The sequence below is a fragment of the Herpailurus yagouaroundi genome, unplaced genomic scaffold (assembly GCF_014898765.1).
Source record: "Herpailurus yagouaroundi ecotype Mexico unplaced genomic scaffold, PumYag 77, whole genome shotgun sequence".
In the NCBI taxonomy this organism is placed as follows: Eukaryota; Metazoa; Chordata; class Mammalia; order Carnivora; family Felidae; genus Herpailurus; species Herpailurus yagouaroundi.
In genome coordinates, this window is record NW_024412388.1 from 55870291 (window position 1) to 55883600 (window position 13310).

Below are 13310 nucleotides of genomic sequence, written 5' to 3' on the forward strand. Positions count from 1 at the left end.
ACATAACATATAAGGTCCTTATTTATTGTTTCTAACCTTAAATTTTAGTTTATCTGATATTAATAATTCCATTCCAACTTCTTTTTGTTTCATTGGCTTGGTATCTCTTTCCTCACTACTTTATTTTCAAGATTTCTTTATTGCTTTAACTATATTTCTTATAAACAGTATATACTTAAGTGTTATTATTTTAACTCAGCCTGAGAGTCCCTGTCTTTTAATGGGAAATTTCAACCCATTCAAATATAGTATCAGGACAGAGACTTGATTTCTATATTTTTATGATTTATTGTATATTGGTTCTTTTTAAAATTTTCCTTGTTTTTTCATAGTAATCCCATTCCCCTTTTTATTTGGAAATCTTATACATTCTATTCAATTAATCATTAACTCTTCTATTAAGATTATGCTTGAAAGTAATAACAAATCCAACCCATATCTTAAGGAAAATAGTATAGTGAGTGTGCAAGTGTGTGTGTGTGTGTGTGTGTGTGTGTGTGCATATAGTGTGCTATACTTGAATCTCCTTAAGTGTTTGTATTATTTTTCTTATCAAGTTGTTCCTTGTCTCCTCTAGCAGCTCTATGTGTTCTGTTTATTTAATCTCTGGTTACTGAAAGAGTTGGACTTAGCAGGGTTAGCAAACAGGAAGCAACTTTATTTTTTCTAATGATTTTTCTCATTGCTAACCCTACAAAATTATTGTTTACCTATTCCTCCTCATCCCTGAAATGAGATTTCTGTCAATTTTCATAATTTTGCCCTTTTTCTGTTACAGTCCTGCGTGGCTGGCCACTGTCTGCTGCTGGGCCCCTTTAGATGAGTTACTACTTTTCTTAGTTGGCTCAGGGAAGTGCAGGTCTGTTTATTGCCATGTCTAGTAACTACAGTACTGTTGAGTGGTGGAAGGTAAAGTCTAACCCATTATGGAATGGTGCTTTAGAAGCAAGCAGACCACAATCTCCTGGTGAAGCATCTGAGGGAAAATTCACTGATCTCTGACTTCCCAGTGTTCTCACAGGCTTGGTGTTTCCTTCCTGGCCTCTTGGGACCAGTGAGACCAGAAACACTTTTATTAGACCAAAGGCAATCTTTCCCTCTGGTAATCCACAGATCCCAACAGCCAGCTGGTCTGAGGACACAGCACAACCTCCGTCATTGCCTTGTGACTCAGAATCTGGTCTCCAGGGCCATAGTCAGATCTCAGCATCAGAATAGAAACCATGTCTAACCTTGCACCCCGCTGCTTGACGATCTCAGCAGCTGTCTGGCTTAGAAGATGACAGATGGAAGCTGAGAGTAGAAGAGAAAGGTACTGAGCTTAGGTCACTACCTTCCCAGAATCCACTGCTCCCAGCTGTCCAGTTGTTTTAATGGAGAATTCTCAGCCAAATGGAATTGTTAAGTTGATTTAGTTCTTCCTAAAAGATAAAGCTCACAAGTTCCAGCACAAACTTCCAAAAACAACTAAAATAAAAATCTCCAGTTCTAATCTGCACCTACTTTGGGCTAAAGTTCAAACACTGTAGTTAGGTCCAGCATTTAATTTAGAAAAGATTGGAGTGAGAGACTTTTGGGAACATCTTTTGAGATGTTATATTAAGAGCAGGGGAAAGGGTGAAGATAGAAAGGGAATTTTTAATGAATGCTTACTATGCTCAAGGCACACCACATTAATTTTTTAACACTGAAAATAATAATACTATAATAAGGTACTGTCCCATCTCAAGGCAAGGATACAGTAACCCAAGGCTCAGACAGTTTACATTGTTTGCTCAAGTTTAGTCATATCTGCCCACATTTCATTACCTTATAGTGAGTATCACGAAAAACTACCATCATTACTTGTGCTATTACTACGTATGAGTTCTATTTCTTATTGTTTTTACTGTTAGTGATTTAAAAGTTTGTGTTTTATCTTCTGAGCCAGCAGGGTAGTTAGGGATACTGTTTTGCTTTGCAGTGAGCCTGGGAGGAGGGAAAACGAGGATGGAGCGGGAGTGGGGAGTGAAGAGAATGGATGACAGCAAGCCAAGAGAACAAGAGGATCAATCCTTATTTGCTGGAAAAGAGACACATGACTTCAAAACTTTGACCTGCTGCTGTTGCTACTCCTCTAGTGACCAGAAGAAAGGTAAAGAGCCAGGATGCATGTATGCATCTCCTCTACCTCCTATATACCTGAGCCCATCACCCTATCTTAAAGCTCTTGCCTTAGATAAAAGCCCATCACCTTATCCATCACTCTTGCTCTTCCCTCATTTACAGAGTTTCCATTTGTACTTCCCCATCCCCTCCCCCACCTCCATTTTCTCTCCTTGCCATTCTATTTAGAGCCAAAACCTGACTCTACTTGGGAAGAGCTGCCCAAGAGGAGCATTGATGGAGCACAGTAAATAAAACCTCCAGTCTGAAGTGGAAACAGGAACCTTGAACATATTTACGTCCTTGCCTTTAAAAGTTTCCAGAGACCCCCCAAAGCCTTCCTCTAAAGGAAATGTTTCTAATTAAACTTACTTCTCCTCATGTACTAACAGTTCAGATTTAAAAAAAAAGTTTAAACTAATGGATTAAAAATGAAATTTTGAAATACAACTTCTTGAAAACAGTAGGACATGGTATCAAAAAATTTTTAGCTTATTGTGAATAAGTTATTCTTTTAAATTATTTAACAATTCCAAAAAAAGTCAAAAGTATACTTGAAAAGGTATTGTATAGCAATGAGTTCAATGTCTACTAACAAAAAGCTATTTTAAATTTGACAAAGTCTTTTTAACTGCATGAATTGCTAATGTAATCCTATTTTCCAATGATTATCCAAAATGTTGATATATGATTAATTCCACATGCATCAAGTTAATGGTGCATTTGTCTTATTTGATATTCAATTATTGAGCAAGGTTATTGGTGCTGTTTGGCTTCCAACAGCAAATTTCCAGAGACGGTGAATGCCATTCTTGGTCCCAAATCACACTTTACTGTAGAAATGCTGATGATTGAAGAATCTAATTGAGTTCATAAAAATTCATGTATTAGTCCCTCTTGTGGATAATTATTTCCTAATTTTGTCCTTTTGTTTACTAAAAATGTTGGCTTTTCTTGAACAGATGACTGTTGATTTATAATTGCAATTTCTATGTTTTGCTTTTTTATACCATCCACAAGAATATTATTTAGATAACGATTTCTTCTATGATCTTGGAGCTTCATTTTATTCTTTTTGTTACGTAAATATTGCTGTAAAACAATATTTTTTGAGGGGCCTAATTTTCACTTGACCAGTTTAACAAATCATCCAAGGGTGTTACATTATTTAATTTATGGACTTTGAGTATATTTTTTAAAGGCTTTAAACAATATTTGACAGGTAAGGTACTGAATTTGCTAATTGGTTTTACTGTAGAAAACATTCTTTCAAAGTTGCCATGTCTAGCACTCATTTCGTGAATAACAGTTTTATCAAGGAAGCCCATAAACTTTTTTGTTAGGCTGGAAAAAGTCTGTGAGAAATTATAGAATTTACTCCAGGATACGTTTTCAAATGTCTTCTTACTAGTTTTCTTCCTTAGCTTACTCTCTACAACTCTATGGCCCACATCAACAGATATTGCTTGTATATTTCTTTTCCATGCTGTAGCCATAATCCTTTTAGGTTTGGAAGGAATAATAAATTGATCCCTAATTAAAGATTTGAGGGTTTCACAATTTCTTTCTAAGACAAAATCTGCTCTTTTATGTGGGTAAATGTTATCATCTTCCATACGATGGGGAGGAAGGCGATTTTTTGTCAAAAGTAACATTTGCACATATCCAGTTTCATGGAAAATTACGGGATTTGTGTCATTTTGTTCCTGTGGATTAAAGAAAAGAGTACTTAGTCATCAGTCTAGTGAGACAAGAAGGCTACATATATTTTTAAACGTGAAAATGAAATGGTAAAGTATCCTAAAAATGACTACAGAGACTTTTTTAATATGAACAATAATGGTAGTGAAACCCACAAAAAAGATGTGCTTATATGTGGCACACTTCCTTCTCTTAATATTCTGTCAAGATGTTAGGGGCAAAATCTGAACTTTTGGCCTATAAAATCCTTTCTGAAATAAAGTGAGATATGACAAAATAAATACATTCCTTAAATGTCTGAGATGTTGTCATTGGAAAAATAGGATCGTTGGTGGGATGGGACATTGCTCTGGCATTTCTTAGGTTTCCATGTCCAGAAATAAAAGGCATACCAAAAAATGAATTGAGTCAAAGGTGATAAGCCAAATTTAAGCCAAAATTAAAGTCTGCATACAGTTATAAATAATTCCAAGCATCTAAAAGTATCTTTATAATATTATATTTATTCTGATACTCCAACCCTTACCATAATACTTAGCACATAAAAAGCACTCAATATATATTTGTGTAATAATATAGCCAAAGTAATAGATTGACTTAAAAATAGACTATTTTTGTTACAATAATAGCAAAATTTGTATGAATGAGCTACTTATTAAACTCTTTCCCATATTTCCATTATAGGGCAAAAAGATTAACTCCAAAGAAACAGGTCAAATATGCATATTATCAGTTTTTACTTTGCAAACTTTAAGTCAGTGATTGCTACCTTTCTTTTATAAAGACTACTCAAGACATAAGAAACCAGGATCATCTAATTGTACATCAGTATACTTAGTGAGAAAGGTATATTATTGCTTATAATTACTAAAAAGATAATGAAAGATCTGGTTTTGCAATCCATTGGGATGTCAGTGTTTAGCCACAGTAGTGAGGATTTGTTCTATTTTTGTCCTGTCCAATGCCTCTGGGAATTCTCCACCTTACAAATCTCTGTACTCTTACATAGAGGCAGAAACTAACTTTATTAGCCTTCTTTGAGGTTAGGGCACAGGCATGTGACCCAGGCTCTGCCAATCAGATACACCTCAGATAGTCTTCAGTTCAGAGAAAGCAAGCACTAAAGGTGGGCTATTTGAAAATGACTCTAGTGAGAATGTAGCACATATATCTGCTTTGATATGTAGCACATATTGCTGCTTTGCAGCAATAGCAAGGGTCTTAGAAATAGCATCTCCTGCCCAGCATCAGAGTCATAAACTGTGTAACAAAAGCATGGGTCTGGGTGGAGCAGTCTAGGGTTACAAATGGGTGACTCCTGATTGGATAGCTCTCAGGCCAGATTGTCTCTCCAGCCTTCCTACAGTCTCTGTGAGCTACCAAATAGCCTTAATGTATGTATTTTCTCATTCAGTTAGCTAAAATAGATTGTTAGAAAAGTGAAAAGCAATGCAGTCATTTAAAAAATACAAAATCTTGGGGCGCCTGGGTGGCGCAGTCGGTTGGGCGTCCGACTTCAGCCAGGTCACGATCTCGCGCTCCGTGAGTTCGAGCCCCGCATCAGGCTCTGGGCTGATGGCTCGGAGCCTGGAGCCTGTTTCCGATTCTGTGTCTCCCTCTCTCTCTGCCCCTCCCCCGTTCATGCTCTGTCTCTCTCTGTCCCAAAAATAATAAACGTTAAAAAAAAAATTAAAAAAAAATACAAAATACAAAATCTGTTTTATATTTCTTTTATAATCAAGAAAGTTTGACAAAGCCTTTTTCATAAAGAAAAACACAAAATTTTCAGTTGATGCAAAGGCATCCCCAGTTTTGGGTTGTCAGTTCTAAAAAGAGCACTAAGAATCTAAGGGTGGTTGTCACTTTGTAATGCAAAACCGAGAAGTAAAAATAATTTATCAAAGATTCTAGTCACTAGAATATAAGATTCCTGCAAGTAGAACTTATGCACATATTTCCTGAACAATAGCAGGTATTATTACCATGTGAGAAGTTACTGTCTTTGCTGGACTAATGTTGATTATCTTGGCATTTGGCTTTTTTAATTCATCCTCAAAGCACAAGGGGAGCAAGCTTTTCTTTCTTGTTGAACAATATTCACTTAATTGGTCATTTATGATGGTTTTGTTTTCTTTTGTGCTAAAATCATCCATCTGTGGGGGAGATTTTCTTCTGAAAATGAGCACAAGTTCAGCATAAATAATGATTGATTTTAGGGTTGATTCTAGTTTGTCAGTTCTTGCTTGTCTCCCCGATCCCCGAAAGTCACTGACAACATCTTCCCCAAACTCTCAGCCACACACTTTCAATCTGGCAAGAGTATTCCTTCCTGCCTTTTTGGGGGAAATAGCAAAAGTGGGGGGAGAGGAGTATATATATATATATATATATATATATATATATATATATACATGCCTCTTTGGCTTTTGAGTGGGGAAGATGTATCTTACGTAGATTGAGAAGAATACCAAAGATAAAGAGGTATTTGCCACATCCTTTGTTGAGATTCTGGGAAACAAGAGTTTTGCAAGGCAGCTTCCTGACAACATAGGGTGGCCCCAACTTTGCTAACAGAATGCAATGGCATGGTATGGTTATAGTCAGAAAGAGGATATAGTTTTCATTCCATATTTCCTATGGTTCACATGTGACATAGGACATTGAGTTTGGCTTACCAAAGTGGTTGCTGTGTCAGGGGTGAGGTAACCCACATCAAAGGCCTGGCACAAGTGAGGCATGGACAGTCTAAGGACAGATGAAAGTCATGATGGAGGCTCAGAGGGTTCTACCATAGTAATGAGAGTTGAGAGTGGAGCCTATTCAAGTTCAGAGAGAATAGACCATATATTCATGAACCACAGATGTCAGCAGCCACAGAACACCTAGAAATGAGACCAGCAGTACAAGGACATTGACCAAAATACTTGCTCAAGTACCTTTTCCTCAATGTCACAAAGTCCAGTGAGCATCTCATTCACATACCCAGATAACCATCTTAAGAAAGAAAGAGAAGGACTGGGATAAACTTAAAGAGGCTATACATTATTGCTCCAAAGTTTAAAACATGCTGGATTAATATGATTTTACTCAGAGTCTGAGGATCTGGGAAAGATCAGAACTTTATACAAAACTACAAAGCTATTTTTCTTAAATCCATATTGTAGTAAAATTAATCTTGTCTATACAACAAAAACACAATGTATTCTCTCCATTCATTTCCCCATGTTCTTCTTTCCATTTGCCTGTCAGCTTGAAGCAGATAGAGCATGTGCTCAAGGTATGAATGTATAATAGTAGGACACTCTTAGACCAGTCACTGGGTTATAGTATGGGCCTAAATAGGCCCAAAGTATAAGTAATAATAAGCCAGAATAAATTCATTCCGGTCCAGTAAAAAATAAAACAAATAACTCTTCCTATCAAAAACATTGGACACAATAAAATATGAAAAATGTTAAAATAAATTACCTTTTATTGACAGAATCTTCTAAGCGACCAGCCAAATCAGATGATTCCCTAGGTTTTTTTCCAGTTTGAGCTGAAATTATAAAAGATTTTCATATATCATGGCATTTAGAAAATACCTTCTATAAAATATTTTACAGTGTAAAATAACAATAGAAAGCTTCCAGTATAGTGCTTGATCTGTACTAGATACTCAAGTAAGAATTTCTTAAATGAACAAGATAGAACTGGAAACAACTGCAGCCAAGGACCTAATATTTGGCTCAGGCAAATCAAACATAAAACTGGCCTTGGAGATTTTTGTGGAAGAAAGACATTCTCAAATTTTCAAATCTCTCTAACACGTAAGTCATTATTAGCCAGTAGGAAGCCTCAGATGGTTAAACACTGTTGGTAAATGGGGAAGTTGGTTAGCACAGGTCAAACAGATCTTGCCACCTAGCAGGAAGGAAGTGTCTAGGGTTGAACTCTTCCAAATATGCCTGGTGGACACTTCAATATTTCCCTACTGTCTTTGAAGTGCTCCCAGACACATATGATATGAGCAGTAAATTCAACTTTTCTCTTGTCCTGAAGTAGTTTGTATTCTAGTGCAGTGCTTCCCAACATTTTCCACATCATGGCAAACATACTAATTAATATTCTTTTATACAGTACACTGAGGACAAACACTTGAGTATACTTGTAGCCAGACTGACATAAGGCCAACCCTTGCATTCTTGAAGGCTGAAGGATTAGTATTTCAGCATAACAGGTTACCACAGAAGCTCTATTCTAGAGAAAGGAAATAGTCAACAAACAAGCAAATAAACAAACACAAAAATACATAAAATAATTTCAACCACTTGTAAGTATTATAAAAACATATACCCATGGTACTTCACCTATGGTGGCTATAAAGGCTTCTCTCAGAAGGGCATATTTGAGTTGAAGTCTGAGAAAGAAGAGGCAGCCAGGTGAAGAGCTGGGCAAACAGACTACTAGACAGAGGAAACAGCAAGTGTAAAGGTCTCAGTGTGAAATCAGCTTGGAATGGTAAAGGAGCTGAAGGCCAATGTTGTTGGATTGTAGCGAATGAGGGGGAGAGTGGAGTAAGATGAGACAGGTAGCAGGAGCCAAATTATAGAGAGCCACATAAGCCATACCAAAAACTTAAGACAGTATTCTGGTTATAACAGAGGTGATTTAGAAGGTATTAAGCAGAATAAGAAAGTAGTTCGATTTATGCTTCAGGAAGATCACTCTCTGTGCTCTGCTCTGAGCTCTGCTGGCTTCACAGAATGAGTCTGGAAGTTTTTCTTCCGTTTCTACTTTTTTGGAACAGCTTGAACAGAAGACATATTTACTCTTCTTTAAATGTCTGGTCGAATTCCCCTGGGAAGCCATCTGGCCCAGGACTCTTGTTTGTTGGGAGATTTTTGGTAACCGATTCAATTTCTTCACTGATTATGTCTGTTCAAATTTTCTATTTCTTCCCATTTGAGTTTGGGTAGATTGTGTGTGTCTAGGAATTTGTCCATTTCTTACAGATTGTCCAGTTTGTTGGCATATAATTTTTCACAGTATTCTCTTGTAATTGTATGAATTCCTGTGGTGGTGGTTGTGATCTCTCCTCTTTTATTTCTGATTTTTATCTATTTGGGTCCTTTTTCTTTTATTTTTGAGAAGTCTGGCTAGGGGTTTATCCATTTTGTTTAGTCTTTTAAAAAAATCAACTCTTAGATTCATTGATCTGTTTTACTGGAGGTTTTTTTTTTTTTTTGGATTCTATATTTTTTATTTTTGCTCTAATCTTTATTATTTCTCTTCTTCTGCTGGGTTTGGGGTTTCTTTGTTTCTGCCTTTCTAGTTCCTGTAGGTGTGAGATTTGGTTATGTATTTGGGACCTTTCTTGCTTCTGGAAAATACAATGTATTTTCTTCTTAGGACTGCCTTTGCTGCATCCTAAAGGGTTTAATGCCATGTTTTCATTTTCATTTGCTTCCATGTATTTTTAAATGTCTTCTTTAATTTCCTGGTTGACCCATTCATTCTTTAATAGGATGTTTTTTAACCTCCATGTTTTTGGGGCTTTCCAAATTTCTTCTTATGGTTGATTTCAAGTTTCATAGCTTTGTGATCTGAAAATATGCATAGCATAATCTCAATCTTTCTGTAACTGTTGAAAGCTGTTTTGTGACCCAGTATGTGATCTATTTTAGAGACTGTTCCATGTACAATTGAGAAATATGTGTATTCTGCTGCTTTAGGATGAAAATTTCTGAATATATCTGTAAGTCCATCTGGTCCAATGGGTCATTCAAAGACGTTATTTCCTTATTGATTTTCTGCCTAGATGACCTGTCCATTGTTGTAAAAGTGGACTATTAAAGTCCCCTACAACCATGGTATTGTTATCTATAAATTTATTTATGTTTGTGATTAATTGATTTATATATTTGGGTTCTCTCACATTGGGAGCATAAACATTTAAAATTGTTAGCTCTTCTTGATGGATAGACCCCTTAATTATGATATAGTGCCTTTCTTCATCCCTTGTTACGATCTTTGGTTTAAAATCTAGGTTGTCTGATACAAGTATAGCTACTCCACCTTTCTTTTGATGTTCATTAGCCTGATCTATGGTTCTCAATCCCCTCACTTTCAATCCACAGTTGTCATCCAGTCTAAAATGAGTCTCTTGTAGGCAGCATAAAGATGGCTCTTGCTTTTTTTAATTCATACTGATACTCTATCTTTTGATTGAGGCATTTAGTCCATTTACATCAAAGTGATTATTGAAAGATATGGATTTAGTGTCATTGTGTTATCTGTAGATTTCTTGCTTGTGGTGATGTCTCTGGTCCTTTGTAGTCTTTGCTGCTTTCCACTTACAGGGTCCCCCTTAGAATCTCCTGCAGGGCTGGTTTAGTGGTCATGAACTCCTTTAATTTTTGTCTGGGAAAACCTTTATCTCTCCTCCTATTCTGAACAACAGCCTTGCTGGATAAAGAACTCTTGGCTGGCAGAACGGAGTCGCCGGAGCCAAGCGCAGACGAGAGGCCCACAGAAGAGGGTAAGAAGGGCAGCGAGGCGGTGCGTGCTCCATGGACTGGCGGGAGGGAGCCGGGGCGGAGGGGCGGCTCGCCAGCCAAGCAGAGCCCCTGAGTCTGGATTGCAAAAAGCGGAGGGGCCTGACGGACTGTGTTCCGACAGCAAGTGCGACTTAGCGTCTGGGAGGTCATAAGTTAACAGCTCTGCTCAGAAAGCGGGAAGGCTGGAGGACAAAGGGAAGGAGAGCTGCTGAGCCCCCTGACGACAGAGCTCAGTTTGGTGGGGAACAAAGGCACTCACCAGCGCCATCTCCCCCGCTCATCCCCCAGCCAAAATCCCAAAGAGAACCAGTTCCTGCCAGGGAACTTGCTCGCTCTGCACAAACACCCAACTCTGCGCTTCTGCGGAGCCAAACCTCTGGCAGCGGTTCTGACTCCCTCCTGCGGCCACAGGGCCCCTCCTGAAGTGGATCACCTAAGAAGAAGCAAGCTAAGCCTGCCCTTCCTGCCCCTGTGCACCTTGCCTCCCCACCCCAGCTAAGACGCCAGATCCCCAGCATCACAAGCCTGGCAGTGTGCAAGTAGCCCAGACAGGCCACCCCACCCTACAGTGAATCCCGCCCCTAGGAGAGGGGAAGAGAAGGCACACACCAGTCTGTGGAAACAGCGGTGGGCTGGGGGCAGACATCAGGTCTGACTGCGGCTCCGCCCACCAACTCCAGTTATACACCACAGCACAGGGGAAGTGCCCTGCAGGTCCTCACCACACCACGGACTATCCAAAGTGACCAAGCGGAAGAATTCCCCTCAGAAGAATCGCCAGGAAATAACAACAGCTAATGAGCTGATCAAAAAGGATTTAAATAATATAACAGAAAGTGAATTTAGAATAATAGTCATAAAATTAATCGCTGGGCTTGAAAACAGTATAGCTGACAGCAGAGAATCTCTTGCTACAGAGATCAAGGGACTAAGGAACAGTCACGAGGAGCTGAAAAACGCTTTAAATGAAATGCATAACAAAATGGAAACCACCACGGCTCGGATTGAAGAGGCAGAGGAGAGAATAGGTGAACTAGAAGATAAAGTTATGGAAAAAGAGGAAGCTGAGAAAAAGAGAGATAAAAAAATCCAGGAGTATGAGGGGAAAATTAGAGAACTAAGTGATACACTAAAAAGAAATAATCTACGCATAATTGGTATCCCAGAGGAGGAAGAGAGAGGGAAAGGTGCTGAAGGGGTACTTGAAGAAATAATAGCTGAGAACTTCCCTGAAGTGGGGAAGGAAAAAGGCATTGAAATCCAAGAGGCACAGAGAACTCCCTTCAGACGTAACTTGAATCGATCTTCTGCACGACATATCATAGTGAAACTGGCAAAATACAAGGATAAAGAGAAAATTCTGAAAGCAGCAAGGGGTAAACGTGCCCTCACATATAAAGGGAGACCTATAAGACTCGTGACGGATCTCTCTTTTGAAACTTGGCAGGCCAGAAAGAGTTGGCACGAGATTTTCAGTTTGCTAGACAGAAAAAATATGCAGCCGAGAATCCTTTATCCAGCAAGCCTGTCATTTAGAATAGAAGGAGAGATAAAGGTCTTCCCAAACAAACAAAAACTGAAGGAATTTGTCACCACTAAACCAGCCCTACAAGAGATCCTAAGGGGGACCCTGTGAGACAAAGTACCAGAGACATCACTACAAGCATAAAACATACAGACATCACAATGACTCTAAACCCATATCTTTCTATAATAACACTGAATGTAAAGACAACCAAAAGACATAGGGTATCAGAATGGATAAAAAAACAAGACCCATCTATTTGCTGTCTACGAGAGACTCATTTTAGACCTGAGGACACCTTTAGATTGAGAGTGAGGGGATGGAGAACTATTTATCATGCTACTGGAAGCCAAAAGAAAGCTGGAGTAGCCATACTTCTATCAGACAAACTAGACTTTAAATTAAAGGCTGTAACAAGAGATGAAGAAGGACATTATATAATAGTGACAGGGTCTATCCATCAGGAAGAGCTAACAATTATAAATGTCTATGCGCCAAATGCCGGAGCGCCCAAATATATAAAACAATTACTCATAAACATAAGCAACCTTATTGATAAGAATGTGGTAATTGCAGGGGACTTTAACACCCCACTTACAGAAATGGATAGATCATCTAGACACATGGTCAATAAAGAAACAAGGGCCCTGAATGAGACATTGGAGCAGATGGACTTGACAGATATATTTAGAACTCTGCATCCCAAAGCAACAGAATATACTTTCTTCTCGAGTGCACATGGAACATTCTCCAAGATAGATCATATACTGGGTCACAAAACAGCCCTTCATAAGTTTACAAGAATTGAAATCATACCATGCATACTTTCAGACCACAATGCTATGAAGCTTGAAATCAACCACAGAAAAAAGTCTGGAAAACCTCCAAAAGCATGGAGGTTAAAGAACACCCTACTAATGAATGAGTGGGTCAACCAGGCAATTAGAGAAGAAATTAAAAAATATATGGAAACAAACGAAAATGAAAATACAACAATCCAAACGCTTTGGGATGCAGCGAAGGCAGTCCTGAGAGGAAAATACATTGCAATCCAGGCCTATCTCAAGAAACAAGAAAAATCCCAAATACAAAATCTAACAGCACACCTAAAGGAAATAGAAGCAGAACAGCAAAGGCAGCCTAAACCCAGCAGAAGAAGAGAAATAATAAAGATCAGAGCAGAAATAAACAATATAGAATCTAAAAAAACTGTAGAGCAGATCAACGAAACCAAGAGTTGGTTTTTTGAAAAAATAAACAAAATTGACAAACCTCTAGCCAGGCTTCTCAAAAAGAAAAGGGAGATGACCCAAATAGATAAAATCATGAATGAAAATGGAATTATTACAACCAATCCCTCAGAGATACAAACAATTATCAGGGAATACTATGAAAAATTA

General features: G+C 38.2%; 1 protein-coding gene across 2 annotated transcripts in view; it reads right to left on the reverse strand.

Annotated features, from left to right (window-relative positions):
• Positions 1-522: 522 nt before the first annotated feature.
• CUNH1orf141 (chromosome unknown C1orf141 homolog) overlaps positions 523-13310 on the reverse strand; it is an 80080-nt gene continuing 67292 nt past the window's right edge. For both annotated transcript variants that reach the window (XM_040470584.1, XM_040470583.1), the window contains 3 exons: positions 7315-7384; positions 5829-6018; positions 523-3851 (listed from right to left, as the gene is read on the reverse strand). In XM_040470584.1, coding sequence (XP_040326518.1) covers positions 3264-3851; positions 5829-6018; positions 7315-7384 — 848 coding nt within the window. In that variant the 3' untranslated portion in view covers positions 523-3263. The remainder of the gene's footprint in view (positions 3852-5828; positions 6019-7314; positions 7385-13310) is intronic.